The sequence below is a fragment of the Myripristis murdjan genome, chromosome 8 (assembly GCF_902150065.1).
Source record: "Myripristis murdjan chromosome 8, fMyrMur1.1, whole genome shotgun sequence".
Classification (NCBI taxonomy): Eukaryota; Metazoa; Chordata; class Actinopteri; order Holocentriformes; family Holocentridae; genus Myripristis; species Myripristis murdjan.
Window position 1 is genome coordinate 486,821 of NC_043987.1, and position 19,211 is coordinate 506,031.

Below are 19,211 nucleotides of genomic sequence, written 5' to 3' on the forward strand. Positions count from 1 at the left end.
TATCACTGATGCTTGGTAGATGGGTGCCAATGATGTTTTGGGCAGTTGTTCTATTCTAATATTTGAAGTTTAAATCTTGTTTAGTTTTATAAAAGTATTGGATAGTATTACATATTTTTTATAATCTCCTTGTTTTCTCATTTGATACATGTTATCGTGAATTTCTAAAGAAAGACTGAAATTTGCACTACATATTGCAAGGTTTGTTCTTGTTCCATTTTGCACTAAAAGTAAAAGCTGTTTTACATGGGAATTCACTGTACCCTTGTAGGGTTTGGATGGTACACTGTTCCTTACTCCACCAGGATTGGCAGCGGCTACTGAGCTGTACAGCCAGCAGGAATAAGCACAGGACCCAAATTGCAACAGAGCTCTGTCGTTTACTTGGTTGCAGCATGTAAACAGGTAGGGGAGACTGGGGACAGTTGCAACACTTTTTACATTACCCTCAGTTACTCAGAGACTATTTGGACTAGGCACACCAAATTTTTACATATTAAACCTACATCTGTCTGCTATATACCCATACCATTTAAAGATGGCTACATATAACATATCAATCACAATATTTATTTGAATAAAGGAATTCAAACGTTGCAACTGACCCCAAACCTGGGGACAGTTGCAACATATTAAAAAATCATTAAATTTCACCAATTATCTTCTGATTTTTGTCTGAATAAGCACAGTATACAGTATTAAAGTATTTACTAAGTTTTGTTTTGTGTAAAACATAGGCCTACCCTGAGTTAATGTGTAGATGTTACTGAAGCAATGTGTAAATGTTACTGAAGCTATAGAAACTCAATATGACTGTTTTCACAGGAAAATTTATTTAGTTTGTCCCATAGCACAGCACATACAACAATATACAACAATAACTAATTGTTCATTTTTGCTCAACAAGTTATTTGGGGAATTATTTTGTTTATCATTAGCATTAGTTTCTCATTATGATTGCCTGTTCTGTTCATCATGAGCAATGAAATATATTAATTGTGCCTATTTTGAGCTAAAAATCTTCAAAAATACTGTTGTGTGGTCTGTTTTGATATTAGCATAGGGACAGTTGCAACTGTTGCAACCGTCCCTGTGGTATCAGTCATGACAAAACACCATGTGCTAACTAGCCACAGTGACATTGACACATGTAAACGGTGTCACTGAATAGTCAACAAAACAGTGATTCAAGCTAGGTAGGTTTGGATTAATTCATACAAAAGACCAGGACAGTATGACAAAAATACAGCTCATGAAAAAATCTACTTTCATACCTCCAAAACAGTTTTGCCTTGATAAAAGCTGGACCAGATGATCAATATGGCCACTCTCTTGTTTGTGGGTAGAGGGTCTAACTGAGCATGTGCAGTGTGAGTGTCATCACTCTAGCATGTTTCTGATTGGAGAAATAAGGCTTGTTGCAACCGTCCCTTGTTGCAACTGTCCCCAGTCTCCCCTACATACACCAGAGGCCTGTACCATAAAGCTGGATTAACATAGTCGGGCTTTCTCTTACTTATCTGGCTTCACTTAACGAGACATCAGCACTCAGGATTTTCGGTACCATAAAGCCGGCTATCAACTCACTAATTCAACCCAGGCTTTCCAATCTAGATCTGTGCGCGCTCACATAAAAAGGGCGGAGTTTGCTGCATGCGACCAATCGCAGACATGGAAAAATCTACAAAGGCCGCATACGTCACAACCGGGGAGTAGACAATAATCATTAATAAATACGAGGAATATAAATCAATAATCCAGGCAAAAAGCAACACAGTTGCAGCTGCCAAAAGCCGCAAGGAATGGTGGCAAAAAATCGCCGACTGTGTCAATGCGTAAATTAGTGGGATTATAATATTACTTCCCCACCATGACGGCACGAGTAGATCTGACAGTAACGTGTGTGTTCAATAAATGAATGTGTCTCCCACTCAGCCATACACTCCTGCAGAGGAACTGGCCCTCTCTCACAGTGAGGGTCGACCCTCGCTGGACCGCTGCCTTCAGTTTGAGTTTCGTCAGAATCGCCACTTTGATTCAACTGGTTTTGATATTTCATTTTATAAAGCATCTGACGCCTCGTAATTATTCTGCTGGTTAAAATATTATTTCACCGTCACTTAAAGACAGTAAAACATTTAGCATCAACTCCCATGTGGACTTTTCAGGGCAGACTCCCTAAATACTAAATATGAGCAAACTAATGGAAACCTAAAGGAGCCCAGAGGCTGGCGTGTATTTTATGAAACTTTTATTTAACCCTCTGAATTAAATTCCCCTAATTTATTTTCATAAACATTAAAAAAAAAAAAAAAAAAAAAAAAACATTAGGCTACATCAGTCTACAAGATCAATTTTTGGTTGGACAGTGCAGTCATGAGTAACAAAAAAAAATAGCCTACAAGAAGAATTGTAAAATGTATTAATTTTAATTTTATAAAAGAAGAAGAAAGGGAAAATGGGCAGGCCATTTTCCAAGAGAGCTGATTGGTCAGTAGGTGGGGCTTTTCTACCTGCTGAGCTCTTGTCCTGAACTTAGCCTGCTCCGGAGCAGGTTAGGTGTTCAGCATACGTTACCACGGCAACATAGCCCGATAAAAAGTAAGCCACCTTTATGGTACAGAAAAGCCAGGGTTAAGCCTGAAGTTAGCTCGCTAAGCCCAAATCCAGCTTTATGGTACAGGCCTCTGGACCAAATTCACAACATAACAAAAGAACCATGGCAACGGCGGCGCACATGGATGCAGCAGCTGATGGCTCCCTTAATTTCAACAAAAATAGGAGCGATTCTTCTGTTTTTACTGCTGAGAATCGTACCACCTGCGTGTGTATTACTTATGACAGTAATACACTCCTCAACATCAGGAAAGGAAGTGCAAAAATTGAACTGAGTGCCGCGGACCTTGGGATTATATCTGCACTCTGCATCTTAAGATCCGACGACCAGGGCGTTCGGATTGGACGTCATCGCGGGCGGTGTAGTCGACGCAGGAGGAGGGGGAGGCGAGCCGGGGTGCGACTGAGGCTGAGGAGGCTTGGACCCAAGGCTGTGCCGTTACCCAGCCTACTCCTGGCTAACGTCCGATCACAGGAGAACAAAATGGACGAGATACGGCTCAGGCTGACCCAGCAGGGAGAGATCAGACACTGCGGCGTTCTCATCCTAACAGAGACGTGGCTACATGAAAACATACCGGATGAGGCTTTAACACTGGACGGGCGGAGCCTGTTCCGGGCCGACAGAACACAAGACTCCGGTAAGACGAGAGGGGGCGGGCTCTGTGTGTACATCAATGATGCTTGGTGCTCAGGTGCAGTCAGAGTGGATGGAAAATGTTCACCTGACATTGAGTTTTTACTGCTCAGATGTCGGCCATATTACCTGCCTAGAGAATTCACCAGTGTGTTTGTTGCTGCTGTTTACATTCCACCGGATGCAAATTCAAAAAATGCACTCCAGGAATTGTATGAGGTCATCAGCAGCCAGATGTGCTGATGATGTGGTAAAAACAAGGACAGTTAAATCATTCCCTAATGAGAAAGCCTGGATGAATGGAGAGGTGAGAGCTCTATGTAGAGCCAAAAAAGCTGCCTTCAAGTCAGGTGACAAAGAAGCCTACAACACTGCCAGAGCAAAACTGAAAGCTGGCATCAAGGAGGCAAAGCGAAGGCATCAGCAGAGACTGGAGAGAGACCTCAACACCAACAACAGCAAAGACTTGTGGCAGGCGGTCAAAAATGTGACAGGCTACAAAACCAGGAGCGCTCCCATCATGTGTGAGGCCACGTTACCAGACGAGCTAAACACATTCTATGCTCGCTTTGACCTCCTCAACAAGGAATCAGCTGTAAAGTCTACTCCGCCTCCAGAGGACCGGCCACTGTCGGTATCCACAGTGGATGTGAGGAAAGTCCTGCTGAAAGTGAATATGAGTAAAGCTGCTGGGCCTGACAACATCCCTGGCCGTTTACTAAAAACATGTGCCAACCAGCTAGTGGATGTCATTACTGACATCTTCAACATATCACTGTCACAGGAGAGTGTTCCCACCTGCTTCAAGACAGCCACCATTATCCCTGTGCCTAAAAAGTCTGCAGTGTCTAATCTAAATGACTACCGCCCTGTGGCACTCACCCCCATCCTGATGAAGTGCTTTGAGAAACTGGTTCTCCAGCACATAAAGAACAACATCCCTGCCAGTCTGGACCCTCAGCAGTTTGCATTCAGAACCAACAGATCCACAGAGGATGCCATATCCACTGCTCTCCAGTCAGTCTTCACTCACCTGGAGAAAAGCTGCACCTACATCAGAATGCTGTTTGTTGATTTCAGCTCAGCTTTCAACACAATCTCCCCCATGAAGCTGATTGGAAAACTGAACACTCTGGGCATCAGTACCACTCTCTGCAACTGGATACTGGACTTCCTCACAAACAGACCCCAGTCAGTTCGGATTGGCAGTCTCTCCTCCTCCACTCTAGTGCTCAACACTGGAGCGCCCCAGGGCTGTGTGCTCAGCCCCCTCCTGTTCACGCTGTACACCCACGACTGCAACCCCCGACATGGAGAGAACTCTATTGTGAAGTTCGCGGATGACACCACCATCATCGGCCGGATTTCCAACAATGATGAGTTCTCATATCGGGAGGAAATCAACCATCTTGCAGAATGGTGCACAGACAACAACCTACTGCTCAATGTCAGCAAAACCAAAGAGCTGATAGTTGATTTTAGAAAAAAGGAGGCAAAGACACACAACCCTGTCTACATCAGTGGAGCTGAGGTGGAGCAAGTGAGCAGTTTTAAGTTCCTGGGAATCAACATAACAGAGAACCTAACATGGACTTCACATATCTCTGCCGTGGTTAAAAAAGCCCAGAAACGGCTGTATTTCTTAAGGAAACTTAAGAAAGCAAAATTCCCATGCCAAGTTCCTGTCAGCTTCTACAAAGGAGCGATTGAAAGCATCCTGACTGTAAACATCACAAACTGGCATGGGATGTGCACGGCCCAGGACAGGAAGACTCTGCAACGAGTGATTAAAACTGCCCAAAACATCATTGGCACCCATCTACCAAGCATCAGTGATATCGGGGAGGTGAGGTGCCTGCGCAGAGCCAAAAGGATCCTAAAAGACAACAGCCACCCCAGCCACAGCCTGTTCACCCTGCTGCCGTCAGGAAAAAGATACAGAAGTATTCGCTGCCGTACCACCAGACTACAGAGCAGCTTCTTCCCTCAGGCTGTGAGACTACTAAATGCACCATCTGCACTCCTCCATGTTTAATAATTTTATTTTCTATACAATCAATTAATCAATCAAGAGGGAACCACACTTTAATTTCATTATTCAACCTGTTGTATAATGACAAATAAACTTCCTTGTATCCTTGTATCCTTGTATCCTTGTAAAAGAAAACATTTGAAAATAACCCAATTGTGTGTGTGTGTGTGTACCAATCCACTAAATAGGATCCGTCTTTAGCAGACTGCCACAATCACAATCACTACAACTGCATAAATAACACATCTTAATCTGATATATACGTACATATATATATATATGTGTTTGGGGTGTGCATAATGGAGCTGTGCACCTGCTTAGTGAGGGGATGCCTGCAGCTCCCTCACAACCCTGCTTAGCTTTTTTAGGTATTGCCTAACATTAACTCAAGGTTTATTTACACACACACACACACACACACACACACACACACACACACACACACACACACACACACACACATACACACACACACACACCCATTTAATACAAAAGGTAAATCCAAAATAGTGATTCCACCCTGAGGAATGTTTACAAATGTCCACACAGAGTATTGCCAAATGAAATTGTCATTGATATCACTGATTTTATCACTGATAAAATGAAGATTCCATGACCACTTCCACTCTGTCTGAAACTCACTGCTGATAGAACAGCTTCAGGTCTTGTGTCTTGTTGACATTAAAGATTAGATTAAATGAAATTACACTGTCTTGGTTCTCTGGTGTCTCGCTTTTAGGAGAGTGTGATTCATGCTCACAACCACTGATTCAGTTGTTTAAGATCTGATCAATAATCGTTTCAGGCTTAATTTTTCCTCTAATGCTAAAGGCCATTATATATTGATTGATGAGCCTCATTTGAAAAGAAGAGATATCACAATGTTAAATATCAATGAATTTTATTAAAGGGCAATAGAATATTCAATGGTGATTCAACAGATAGGAAAAGTAAAATGAAATAAAAGAATGTCCCCCAAATCTCCCCGATTTCCCCATTTAAAATCCCCATTAAAAAAAATCACTTCATCTGAATTGGCACAACAGAAGGCAAGGAACATGGGCAATAACAATGAAAGTAAGACAACAGAACAGCAATAATTCACCTTAACACAGGAAAGCTCAGACTGGCTAAAGGTGAATTTACAATCACTTGACACAAAAAAGACATGGGTAAGATGACCTGAGCAGAAGATTAAACAGACACACACACACACACACACACACACACATCTATCTATCTATCTATCTATCTATCTATCTATCTATCTAGATACATACAGATATATATAAATACATTTATATCCACTACTCACAAAAAGTTAGGGATATTCGGCTTTCGGGTGAAATTTCAGGATGAACCTAAAATGCATTATAACCTTTACAGGTGAACTTAATGTGACCTTCTGTAAACTTTTGAATGCACATGTCCAGCTGTTTAATGTTTCAGTACTTTTTGCACAAGTTGCTGTTCTCTAACAAGGAGTTTAACGGCAAAATTCACATCAGGTGTTTGATGCTCCAGCTCATCGAGGTCGTATCATTAGGGAACGGCTGCTGGAGACTGGGGTACCTCAGATGGAGTGGCCTGCACTTTCTCCAGACCTGAATCCCATAGAAAACCTCTGGGATCAGCTGAGTCACCGTGTAGAGGCTCGGAGCTCTGTACCCCAGAACCTCAATGTCCTGAGGGCCGCCCTTCAAGAAGAGTGGGATGCCATGCCTCAGCAGACAATAAGTCGACTTGTGAACAGCATGAGACGTCGTTGTCAAGCTGTAATTGATGCTCAAGGGCACATGACAAGTTATTGACACTGACATTTTTTGTTGTGGTATATCCACCACTGTTGTTGGCTTTTGTTTCAAGAAATTGTTTGAGATGAGGAAATCACCAGTGCATGCTTCTACTTAAATGCCCTACTTTCATGATATAATATCACTGTAGCGTGAACATTTTACATTTTACATAAATTTCACCCGAAAGCCAAATATCCTTAACTTTTTGTGAGTAGTGTATATAAATACACACACACACACACACACGCACACACACACACACACACACACACACACACACACACACACACACACACACACACACACACACATATATATATATATATAGTACAGGCCAAAAGTGTGGACACACCTTCTCATTCAATGCGTTTTCTTTATTTTCGTTTTATTTTAAGCTCATCGAGAGAATGCCAAGAGTGTGCAAAGCAGTAATCAGAGCAAAGGGTGGCTATTTTGAAGAAACTAGAATATAAAACATGTTTTCAGTTATTTCACCTTTTTTTGTTAAGTACATAACTCCACGTGTTCATTCATAGTTTTGATTCCTTCAGTGAGAATCTACAATGTAAATAGTCATGAAAATAAAGAAAACGCATTGAATGAGAAGGTGTGTCCAAACTTATATATATGTAGATACATGTGTGCATGTGTGTATGTATAGGAGGAGAGGAGGAGGTTAAGTCACAAATAAATACAAGTTGTTGAAAGTACCATGATCAAAGTGGTGCCTGTGTGAGGTCAGCATCCAAACAAAGCTGTGCTGGTGAGGTCAGTGGTTTAAAATTTCATTTTCACTGTTCACAAATGAAAAACACCATTTTCAGTGACCAGGAACACTGTCTTTATGTGGACAGAAGGTCTAAATGGATAGGAAAAGGCTGTGTCTTCACAAAAATTCTGTCTATGTGGCTATAACCAGTCAAAACATCTATTCTATTTTCATTTTGTTTAGCATTTTCTAAAGATTAAAAAAAAACACATCATATTAAAGGAAAATAAAAACAATTAGTTTGGCCAGTTGGCATCATTCAGAACTAAAGTAAAATCAAGAAGAGTAAGACTGTTATAATAATCTGATATAATCTGTTGTCAGTGTTTTTAATGCATAAAAATCTGATTTCAAAGTGGACCATCAGTTTTCTCTAAACACCTTGTGCAGCATTCACCCACAGAAAAAAAGCAAGCAGTCAAGTGTGTGGAATGGTTTTGAAGAAATTTCATCACAAAAAATTGTTTTCTGATCATGGCTCTTAAAATGCCAGAGCATGACACAACTATTGGCTGGATGTCTGCTTTGTGATCAACACTGCAGTGTTCATTTTGCACTAAAACATGCACTCCAATGTGTCATCACTGAGCTAATGGACCAATCCCAATTCCCTTCTCTTGGCCTCTCCCCCCTGTTTCTGAAATGTTTACCTAGGAAATGGGACACCACTTTGTACTTCATCAGCAGCCATAATCCTTACACAAGTTCTACATTTGTCATTACAATAGATGGGAAATGAGTCTGGGTAAACACAAATCAGACAAAACAGCACAGTAATGATACATTACCAGGCTACTGCACCTCTTGAGACTACTGTATTAAGCACATAACAGGACAGGACAGTGTTCTTGTAACCACAGCAGTTCACACTGCCCTGCTCTTACATCAGAGGAGCTCAAAAGGGCACAGAATTCACTGTTGGATTTAAATTTTCAAACCTCATTTGCGGGGCATAGAAATATGTCAAAATGATGGACTGTCATTCACAAATTACTGTTTAATTGACATTCTATTGACACTGTGAATACTGATTTTTGAGAAATGCTTGTCTTAAAGAACCAATTACATATTTCATTGCATTCACATTAAACTAAGATATACTGACTGATTTTAAGAGTTTTGCATGGAAATTTGTGCATATATGCTATATTGTGGACTTCTTTCCTGGTGCTTGTTCCGCATTTCTCCTACCCGTCCATTTGGAGTGTGCCTCTGAAAAAACCTCTGTTCGGAGGCCCATATAGCCCTAGCACTTTGCCCTTCCCCTCTATCTCAACAAGAATTGGGACACCCTACTCCTATGCATGAATGTGCGAAACAGAGGGTTAGGGCTAAGTGGTGGGGGTATAAGGGGTGAATTGGGATTGGGCTTATGTGTGTTTAGGGTGAAAATGTTGATCAGGAGCAACTTAAGTCTACAGAAAACTACAAACATAGTGTCCTGAGAGTTTCAGTTAACTTAAAAAAATGCAAGCACTTCCAGGTTGTGGCTTTGAACTGTTGAACCATCCCAGCATTGTTCCCATACAACTTGAGCACAGAGTAAGTGACAGATCTCTCCCTTTGTTTTCCCATCTCCCACCTTTCCCTTCATCTGTTTCCCTCTCTTATTTTATTCTACCTGTTCTCTTTCCTCTTGCTCCTGGCCTGTCTCTCAGTCGACCTTAGAAATTTTGTGTCTCCACGGGTAGATCAGCTCCCCAACAAACAGTTTCTTGACCAGGGCAGCCCATGAGTCTTTGGGGTAACAGCTGTAAGTCGGGGTGCGGTAGGTTTGAACCACTCTGCTGCACCTCAGTGGGTTAATCTGAGGAGGAAGAGAAGGAGGTGATGAGCACACTAAAGTGTAAAGTGTGGCTTAAGTTAGGAGATGAGCAACAGTTTTCAATGTAGGTTGCACAGATTTAACCATCCACCAAGGTCCATGTAAAAAGCGAATAGGCTTCTTGTACTTTCTGCCAGAACATGTCCACATTCCCAGGCCAGTCTTCAGTGGGGCAGAGGGCAGAGATGGGTGGAGCTGGCCAAGGTGTGTAGCCTGTAATCCCGCACTTTAAAAATGTTTAATTTCACAGACATTACATGTGTTGTTGACCATGTGCCATGGCCATCGTTGCCCCTTGCTCTGGCCATAATGCCCTGAAAATAATTGTACCCCTCACGGCCAATTTGGCCGGTGTGCCCCAAGCAGTCAATCTCTCAAGGTTATCATGGATGCAAGAAAATCCCGAGGGAAAAAAAAGCAAATCCCGACCCAAAATGAATTGAATTTCTGCTCATGTTGGTGGCTTTGAAGCAAAGCAATGTTTTGCATGCGCGCGCAAACATTATACAACACATAGATCCGACCGAGCAATCTGATTGGTCAATCGAACATTTAGAATGTGCTCAAATGAAAAATACCTCATCACTGAAAATATTACTCCGCCTATATCTTATTGCCCGAGTCTGTGTGGTTTCCATGGCAACAGGAAACGTTTCACTGAAACCCGCATAAAAAGCCGCTGTCAACTTTGTTAGCCTGCATAATGGACCGTTTTGTTGTTAATTTTGATTTCTTTGGCGACCTAAGTTTGGATAAATGGCTGAACGAGGATGACAAGACAGAACAGAAAAAGGAGAGATACGCGAGAGTGACGAGTGAAGAGCTAGATCGGCTGGAGAGGTCAGGAAATGAAGCTGGTACGGCCCGGTCAACGTCTTGGGCCGTCAAATGTCTACAAGACTACCTGACAAACACCGGGCAAACAGCTGATTTCTCAACTGTAAGGAAAGAAGAGCTAAACAAGATCATCCGTGAATTTTATGGAGATTTAATTCCTATAATAAAGAGAATGAAATGCCTCTGCAGATTCAGCACCACGGACAGTACCTGTAGGATTTTCCACGTACAGTACCTGCTGACGAAGATTCAGCACCATGGACAGTACCTGCTGAGGCAGATTCAGTACCTCTTAAGGTGTGTTCAGACAGGATGCGATGAACGCTGTTTAATCGCGCGTAACACACGTAATGCGTCGCAAGACCATGGAATCATTTATTTCCTCAATCGCGTCTATCATGCGATGGACGCGTTGATGCGAACCCGCCCTCCTCTCTCCCTCCTTCTTTCTCTCCCTGATGTAGGTGTCCCGCAGACATTTCCATCTGCGGCGACCCTAACCCTAACCCTAACCCTAACCCTAACCCATCGCGTTAAAGCATCACGTGATATCGTGTCAAAAGTTGACATTTTTCAACTTGCGCGATGACGCGTTGGACGCGATGAAGCATCATCGCGTCGCACGGATCGCGTCACACGCGTCACCTGGCCTGAAATCACGCGTAATGGCGTCTTTGCTTTGACTTTTAATATAAACTTGATGCGCAAATTTGCGTTATTGCGTCCTGTCTGAACATGCCATTACAGTGTCTGGAAGATTTTTCACGGAGATGTGCAGGCTGTAACTTTGTTCTTGTTATTAATGTGTTAATGTTATCAGTTATTAATTAGCCTATTAATCGTTATTAATTTATTTAGACTTTATGAGTAGCCTAGGCCACTGATTTAATTAATTTGTCAATTTGTTTGCATCTGTACATTGAAATCTGTGAAAACTGTCGTCTTTATTTCAGAGGTGAATTGATAACAGCCTGAAAAGGTGATTATATAACTCTGTTCAGCCTTCATGTTAGTGCTTACTTTTGCTGCTTAGCCACATTAATCGGAGCTGACGTTAAATTGGAGTGACACCCCCCCAGCTGAAATGAAACATCTGCCGGTGAGTTTATGAAAAGATAGATGTTTTTTCTGGCACCGACACTGGAAAGCAGTAGCCTGTATTTAAATATAACTGTTAATATAGGTTGGTTGTAGATAAAGATCAGCTGTGTTGGTGAGTCGTTGTCATGGCACCTGTTGGATTAAAAATGACTAAGAAGTCGGCAGGAGTATAACTATCGGCCCATGAAAATATTATTTTTTCCATATTCTAGTTACAACATGATTGAACTAGCAAAGCAGTTTTGTGTTGCTATGTGTGGTATTTATTCAGTTTTGGGAAATCATGATGTCTAGAAAACATGATAAACTCAAGTTGGCTCGGTGACAAAGACTAGTTAACGCCAGATCTCATGTATTTCCGCTGAAATGGAGAGAATACTAGCAAAAAACGTTTATATTTTGAGAGCGAAATGCCCACAGTATGAATACATTTTGATTATACATTTTATTTTGTTGGTAATACTTGTATAATCGCATTGTATTTTGTGTGATGTTTTTTGTATGAATTGTATGAAGTCATGATGTTTATTCATAGCATAGGTTACAAGTCCACGCATGTTACTCAATGGCCTTAGTGCCACGGCATGTGGCCTTAATGCCCTAAAAAAAAGTTGCCACACCAAAGGACAAATGGCCTTGCCCGTAAAATTGTGTAATTCCCACCCTGGTTGTAGGGTTACATAGCCATAGATTTACCACGCACTTTAACTTGAGCTGTTTTTCTGTATAATTAATCTTTCCAAGTCATTTGCTGCATTTATATCTACTTTAGAAATCTGGTTATTTGCCTTGTGCGGGTAGTTAACTGATTTTTCAAATGCCATGTAAATGAGAAAGCTGATTTCCATAACCAGGGTAATAGATCACGAAAAATAAGTGTAAGGCAGCTAGATTTTTTCCTGGAGAAACACGAGTCTTGTGCTGTGTAAACTCTTGCCCTGTAAAATCCACCATTCTACATTCACTGAAGATGAAGAACATTAAAGAAATCGAAAAACACTGAGTCTGATGAAAATATAAAGACACAAAAAACATCTGCCATTCTGTTGGGGAAATCCCCGCAAGAGGCCGGCTGGTGGGTACTCTCCGCCACTGTGAGTCAGCTGAAGCACCGCTGTAACAGTATGGTTAGCATTGGGGGTAATGAGGAAACCTGATTATTGGGAGGACACAAGGACATGGTGGGCAACATTAGGGGAGAATGACCCTTTGAACAGCATGCACAGAAGTGGGCAGCAGAGTTCAGGCATATCCATGCAGTCATCTGCAACCAACTCCAAATGTTCAAGATGTCCGTTCATTAGGTCACGAAACTTCTTGTACCTGACCAGCAAAGGACTCAGCACATGAGTCCGTGCTGAGTCCATGACGATTTTGCCATTTTTGAGGCAGATCCGGAAGACCATGGATGAGACCTGGGTGCATCACTTCCAACCCAAGATTAAAGAACAATCACAGGAGTCAAAACACTCAGGCTGTCTGACCCCTAGGAAAAAAAGATGGTGATGTGTGTAGGCAAGGTGATGGCCACCATTTTCTTGGATACACAAGTAGAGCTGCTGGTGGACAACCTGGAGGAGGGTCACACTACCACCATGACCCTGTATGCTGATCTACTGAGATAGTCTCGGTAGAAATTCAATAAGATTTGGCATGTAAAGCAGACAGGACAATGTCCATAGTGGTCATGGCTGCAATCCAGAAATGTAGATTCAAACTGGTCACACACCCGTCAAAATCTCCTGATTTGACACAGACACCCTCTCACCTACCTCTTTCTGAAGATGGTCAACTTTCTAGGACCCCAAAAAAGCAGCCTCTACATAGAGGCTCACTCCATATGGATCACCCCTTGTATTGGTGTGTTTTAAATAGAAACAAAGTAGCAGTTCTGTCACAGTGTGGTCAGGGTGACAATTCTGTTTGTCTGTCTGAATGAGTTTGTTGGAATGCTTATGTTCTGTCTTTGTTTTTATGTCATTCAGTCTGCTCTGTCTGTATGTGTCTGCTTGTCTTGTCCCCGCCCCCAAGTCTGGTCCGCCTCGATGCCATGATCCACACCTGCTCTGCTTCAGCAATCAAGCTCACCTGGTCATCATAGACCTCACAGTTTATCTACTTTGCTCTGATCTTCAGTCCCTGCCAGATTGTCTCTCTGCACAAGGTGTTGTATCAGAGCAGCCTAGCCATTTGAATATTCCAATAGTTTGCCTGTAATTCTAATTTTTGTTTCTGTCTGTGCAGTTCAACTAGCCAGTCTGCCAGCTAGCCACACCAAATCAAGCCGGCCAGCAGCTCATCATCTCGGATTCCTCAACAACCATATTCTCCCCGTGGACTGTTCACCATCCTACCTCTGTTTTAAATAAACCATGTTCTTTTTTCATCAAGTTCAGAGTGAGCTCCTTGGGTTCTGACAGGTCTTACCTCCATCAGCAGGTGAAGGGCTGTCCCAGGCTCGTCACACAACACCCTGAATTTCACTCCCTCTGCAGGTACCACACACACACACACACACACACACACACACACACACACACACGTCACAGGACAAGTTAGTCCTAACATGTCATCCTTTTATCTATCTATTCCTCCTGGCAGCTGTCACTTCTGCCTCTCATTCCTACACAACTGCTCTCCATCCCTCCATTCTGCCCATTACAGGCTATCTGTATGGCTTAGAAAACCAAAAGAAAGACTCTTCACACACTTGAATTTGAAAAACCAAAATGCTCTCCAAAGCAACCTATTTCTGACTGAACCTGTGTTCAGTCATAGAGGTTGTGAAATTGTAAATGGCCAACAACAGGAACTTAATTGTAAAGAGATGTGAAGCCCCGTAAAGCTTAGTAAAGCAGATAAGACACATAAGTTCTACTACTAACCATACAGTGAAACAAATTATAATTATATTCTATACTTTTTTGAGGGGAATGTTTTTTTAAGATTTTTTTTTTTTGGGCATTTCTGCTTTATTTGACAGTAACAGTAGAGAGAGACAGGAAAGGCAGGGGAGAGAGAAGGCATGACATGCAGCAAATGGCCTGAGGTCAGATTTGAACACAGGATGCTGCGATCAGGACTCAGCCTTAACAAGTACTACATGCTTTAATTCGGTGAGCTACTCTGGCGCCCCTTGAGGGGAATGTTTAAGGTTAAAAAGTTATATTAAAAACTAAGTAAAATGCAATAACAGTAAATGATTTAAAATTATTATGAATAAATCTTTACAGTTACAGGAAAATATTAATAAATTACCATGAAAAAAATGCAATTACAATTATTTACAATAATTATGAATAAATTACAGTATAATTGACAATTATAAGACAAGATTAATGAAATTATCATGAACAAAATGTTGCAAAACTCAAGAAAATCAACAGAAAATAACTCCAAAATGTAAAAATTGAAAGAAATAAAGTGAACATTACTCAGAGGATTAAATAAAACTGACTTGTGTGTAAACTTAGACTTAGACTTAGACTTCTTTTAATGACAATAAAAGAAGTCTAAGTCTAAGTCTAAGTCTAAACAGACAGGCAGACAGTAGTGTCCATATGATAGTGTGTACCTGCCAGTCTGTAGGGCCGACAGATGCGCAGGCCCATGGCAAACAGGGGGAAGGAGTTGATGAAATCCACACTGAGATGGAGAATACCCTGGAACAGCACCACCACGAGCCGCAACTGGCACACACAGAGGTCAAAAACAAACATACCCAACTGATTTTTTTTTATCTAGATTCCATGTTGTGCCTTTACTAAAGGGATAATTGATATTATCCCCTCACCCCCCACCCTCCCACCCCTTGTTGTGATGTAAAACAGTAATGATGCTATCTTCCTCTCATCATTACTGAGTGCTGAATACTGGCTGGATGCTCCAAATGTAAATTGTTAACCTACATGGTCTACTCTGTGCTCTGTTGACTTTCTCTGTCAGTGTAAACTTGTCCAAAAAATACATTTTGGGTTTATTCACCTGTGATTGGAGCAAACACAGCCACAATAGGATAAAACATATTAGGCTGACAGGCCCAGTAGTATGCAAAGATAGTGAGAAGGAGACAACAGTGGTGGTCAAGCAAGCTTCACAGTGAATGAAGAGAGGGAGTGGAAGTAGTGAGAACAAATGTTTTTCAAAGGTTTTGTATCACCACATTCATGCTGGGTTCTTCATTATATAGTCAGAACTGTGCACAAAAAATAAGCTGATTATACTGTGATATTTATGTTTTGTTTGAGACATTGACACTGTAATAGTTTGCTTTTTGCAAACTATTACATCTCCAGACTCCAGATTTGCTCTTACCAGAGTGAAGACCAGGTAGTAGAGAGCTGTGGTGGGCAGCAAGAACAGCAGGATGGTGAAGAGCAGTGTTCCTATAAAGAGCTGGAACAGACACATAGCTGACTTCAGTACATGTCTACATCTCTATGAACCACAAAGTAGTTCAGTTCCAGTGACATGATAAGATACGTAGATATGATGCAGTTAGTCTGCACTAACTGCACTGGTTGTCTTTCACCTGACTTGGTTGTTAAAGGGATAGTTCACCCATTTTGAAAAATTGTAAATTGTTTTATATCAATCTGATAAGGAGCTCGCTGCTCCCTGGCCTGCCCTGATGCTCCCCTTGGACCCCTTCAACAGCCCATTATGCGTCACATCCACCGGATTGGCCAACATACACAATATCCCTACTGAATTCTGAGGGGAGGTGTGTAGCAGACACATAAAGGACTTATGGACACAATTCACCATAGCCAGTCATTTGTGGTACCGTTAAATATGTCACTAACTTTATACGTTGCACTGCATTACGGGTAACTTGGTACAAAAGCATTTGGTATTGCATAGCTCACCGCCATTTTACTGAGTGGCAACATGTGATCACATAACAATAAATGACATGCTAGCTGATGTTGTCAAAGAGTGTGATGGAAGAGACAGACCTAAATGTGACCTACAGCTACAGAGCATGACCCTGACTGCTTAAGGCAGTACCTATGGATCATATCTGGAAGGGAAAATTCCTTCACAGAAACATTGTCCATTTCCTGTGTCCCACTACTTCGACAATTTCACTTACAGTTGTAAGGCACTGTAGGACAGTAGTGGTTCTATCTTCCTCTCAGCGTGCTGGATACTGGCTAGATGCCACAAAGGCTAACCGTTAGCTTCCTTCCCTCCCCAGCATTTTTAAAAATAACCGCCTTAATCCACTCATTGTTAAATAAACAAAGTTTGAGCTTGATGATGTGTAGCAAAATTGTTTACAGTCCGAAATGTATTTTCTTGAGTGGTATAAGCTCTCTGTGCTGATCTTCAGTTACAATGGTGGCTGGCAGGTGCCTGAAAGGTACATGAAATGTGTGCTGAAGTCTATTTTTCTCCTCTGACATGCATTTATGTGTTAAATGAAGACAACAAATGATAGCAAACTTAAGCGATCAACTTTTGTCTCTGTGGTGGCTACTGCTACACTGGCACAGAGTGATACAGGAAATGCAGAAGTTACTGAATTTTTGCAGGTTTTGATAGCAGAAAAAATGTAGTTCTAAACATTAATTTAGGCTAACTACTGTCTGAGTGCACTCAGTAGTAGTAGGTGCATTTCAGTTTCAGAAAGTGACACTTATTACTTATGATGTTAAACCGTTTTTGAGTGGATTAAGGGGGTTATTTTTAAGATGGTTATCCAGAAAAGGGGACATATTAATGGCAGGAGGCTAACAGTTAGAATTTGGAGCATCCAGCAGGTATCCAGCACTCAGTAACAATGAGAGAAAGACAGCACCACTACTGTCCTATGCAACAGCTAGGGGGGATGTGAAATAACATCACATTTACAAAATGACTGTACTATCCCTTTCAAAACTGCATCCAGTCCAGTCAGCCTGCTGTTAAAGTCTGTTGTATCCATCACAAAACACAAGAAATAAGTGTTTTATTTAACACCTTCTTGTGCGGTCTTGAGAGGTCGAATGTAAATGGAGTTGTTTTTTATTTATAATGTCTTTTTTTAAAGTTGTTTATATGCAATGGGTTGCACTGCAATGGGTGCAAGAAATGCATCAATCTAATTAGCGTTTGAGGGATATGTCTGCCTGCTGCAGCCAAATTATTGAAAACAACCTAGAAAAGGGGCAGGCAGTGGGGAGAATGTGATTACAGCCTAACAAGAAAGTTCTAATCACATTGCTTACAGCACAGATTAACTGCTGAGTGTTAGTGTCAGAGAGACAAAACAATGTAACTGTACATCTGTTGTGAGAGAACCAGTAGTTTCCTGCTCCACTGCTGTATGGCCTCAGGCAACTCACTGATGTCTCTACCCTGAGATGTTGTTCAGCAAACCTCACTGGTAACCTGCCCTCCTGCTCCATGTCTGTACATGTCTGGACCTGCAGCTGCTCACCAGTGTATTCTCAGATGGTAGAAGCCACAGGAGGGCTTCTACCATCTGAGAATACACAAAACAGGTGAAGTGCAGGGAGAGATGTCTCTCTCGTTGGCCTATGTTTGTGTGTGTGTGTGTGTGTGTGTGCATGTGTGAATTGTGGGGTTACCTGGTCCAGGTCATAGGAGCAGGAGTCCACCCTCTGCCTCAGCACATTCCACTTCTTCCCTCTGAAGAGCCTCCAAAGAGAAGAAAGCCCATAGATCTTCAGACAGTACAACCTAATAAAGAAACAGAGATACAGAGAGAGGTGATAGCATCCACAATCCACATGAAACTACAAAGACTCAATTCTCAAGATTTTCCATTTCAGCATCACATAGTTGACGAAGTGGAATGGTGGTTAGTGCTGTTGCCTCACAGCAAGAAGGTCCTGGTTTTGACTCCTGGCCAGCCAGGTCCTTTCTGTGTATAGTTTGCATGTTCTCCCCATGTCTGTGTGGGTTTACCAAGTGCAGTCAAAAGACATGCAGGCCAGGTAAACTGGAGATATTAAATTGCCCTTAGGGTGTGAAAGTTTTTGTTTGGACTGGCAACCCTGCCTTCTGCCCAATGAGAACTGGTATAGGCTCCAGCACCTGCAACCCCACTTAGGATAAGCAGTTTAGAAAATTAATAAATGAATAGTTACCTTTTGTCAGTTCTTACTTTTCATGCTTTTTATTCAAGGTAATGTTTTTTGTTTCATAAATTCACAAATTAAACCACCAATGGTTATGCACCAATGAAGCAGCAAAAGAGAGGAGGAAAACTAAAGAGGGAAGGATGATGGAAAGGTGTTTTTTTTTTTTAGGAGTAGTTAATATATCATAATGATACTGTACTCACGAAACAGGCCAGGCAGGAAGAAAGTATAGAAACTACAGACTCACATAAAGGTTTGAAAAATATACAACTCAGGCATACTACGCATCATCACAAACAGAGCATGGTGACAACAGTGAGCTACAATCTCTAACAGTCCCATGAAGTATTTTTAGGTACAGGCATACAGATGAATTGAAGTTACTCTGAGACACGTCTTCACACACAGTGACAGACACACACATACACACACACACACACACACACACACACACCAAATGCTTTTCGAGTATAAATACGTAACAGGGAAAGTGGGTAATATGTCATT

At 41.6% G+C, this 19,211-nt stretch overlaps 1 protein-coding gene across 5 annotated transcripts in view; it reads right to left on the reverse strand.

Moving 5' to 3' along the window:
* pigq (phosphatidylinositol glycan anchor biosynthesis, class Q) overlaps positions 1 to 19,211 on the reverse strand; it is a 66,537-nt gene that overhangs the window by 9,761 nt on the left and 37,565 nt on the right. For 4 of the 5 annotated variants that reach the window (XM_030057057.1, XM_030057056.1, XM_030057058.1 and 1 more), the window contains exons 10-14: positions 18,189 to 18,300; positions 15,928 to 16,008; positions 15,188 to 15,302; positions 14,041 to 14,102; positions 9,422 to 9,657 (exon numbers count right to left, since the gene is read on the reverse strand). In XM_030057057.1, coding sequence (XP_029912917.1) covers positions 9,505 to 9,657; positions 14,041 to 14,102; positions 15,188 to 15,302; positions 15,928 to 16,008; positions 18,189 to 18,300 — 523 coding nt within the window. In that variant the 3' untranslated portion in view covers positions 9,422 to 9,504. Of the gene's footprint in view, positions 1 to 7,593; positions 7,598 to 9,421; positions 9,658 to 14,040; positions 14,103 to 15,187; positions 15,303 to 15,927; positions 16,009 to 18,188; positions 18,301 to 19,211 lie in introns of those variants that run through there. The other variant, XM_030057061.1, reaches the window with a different exon arrangement.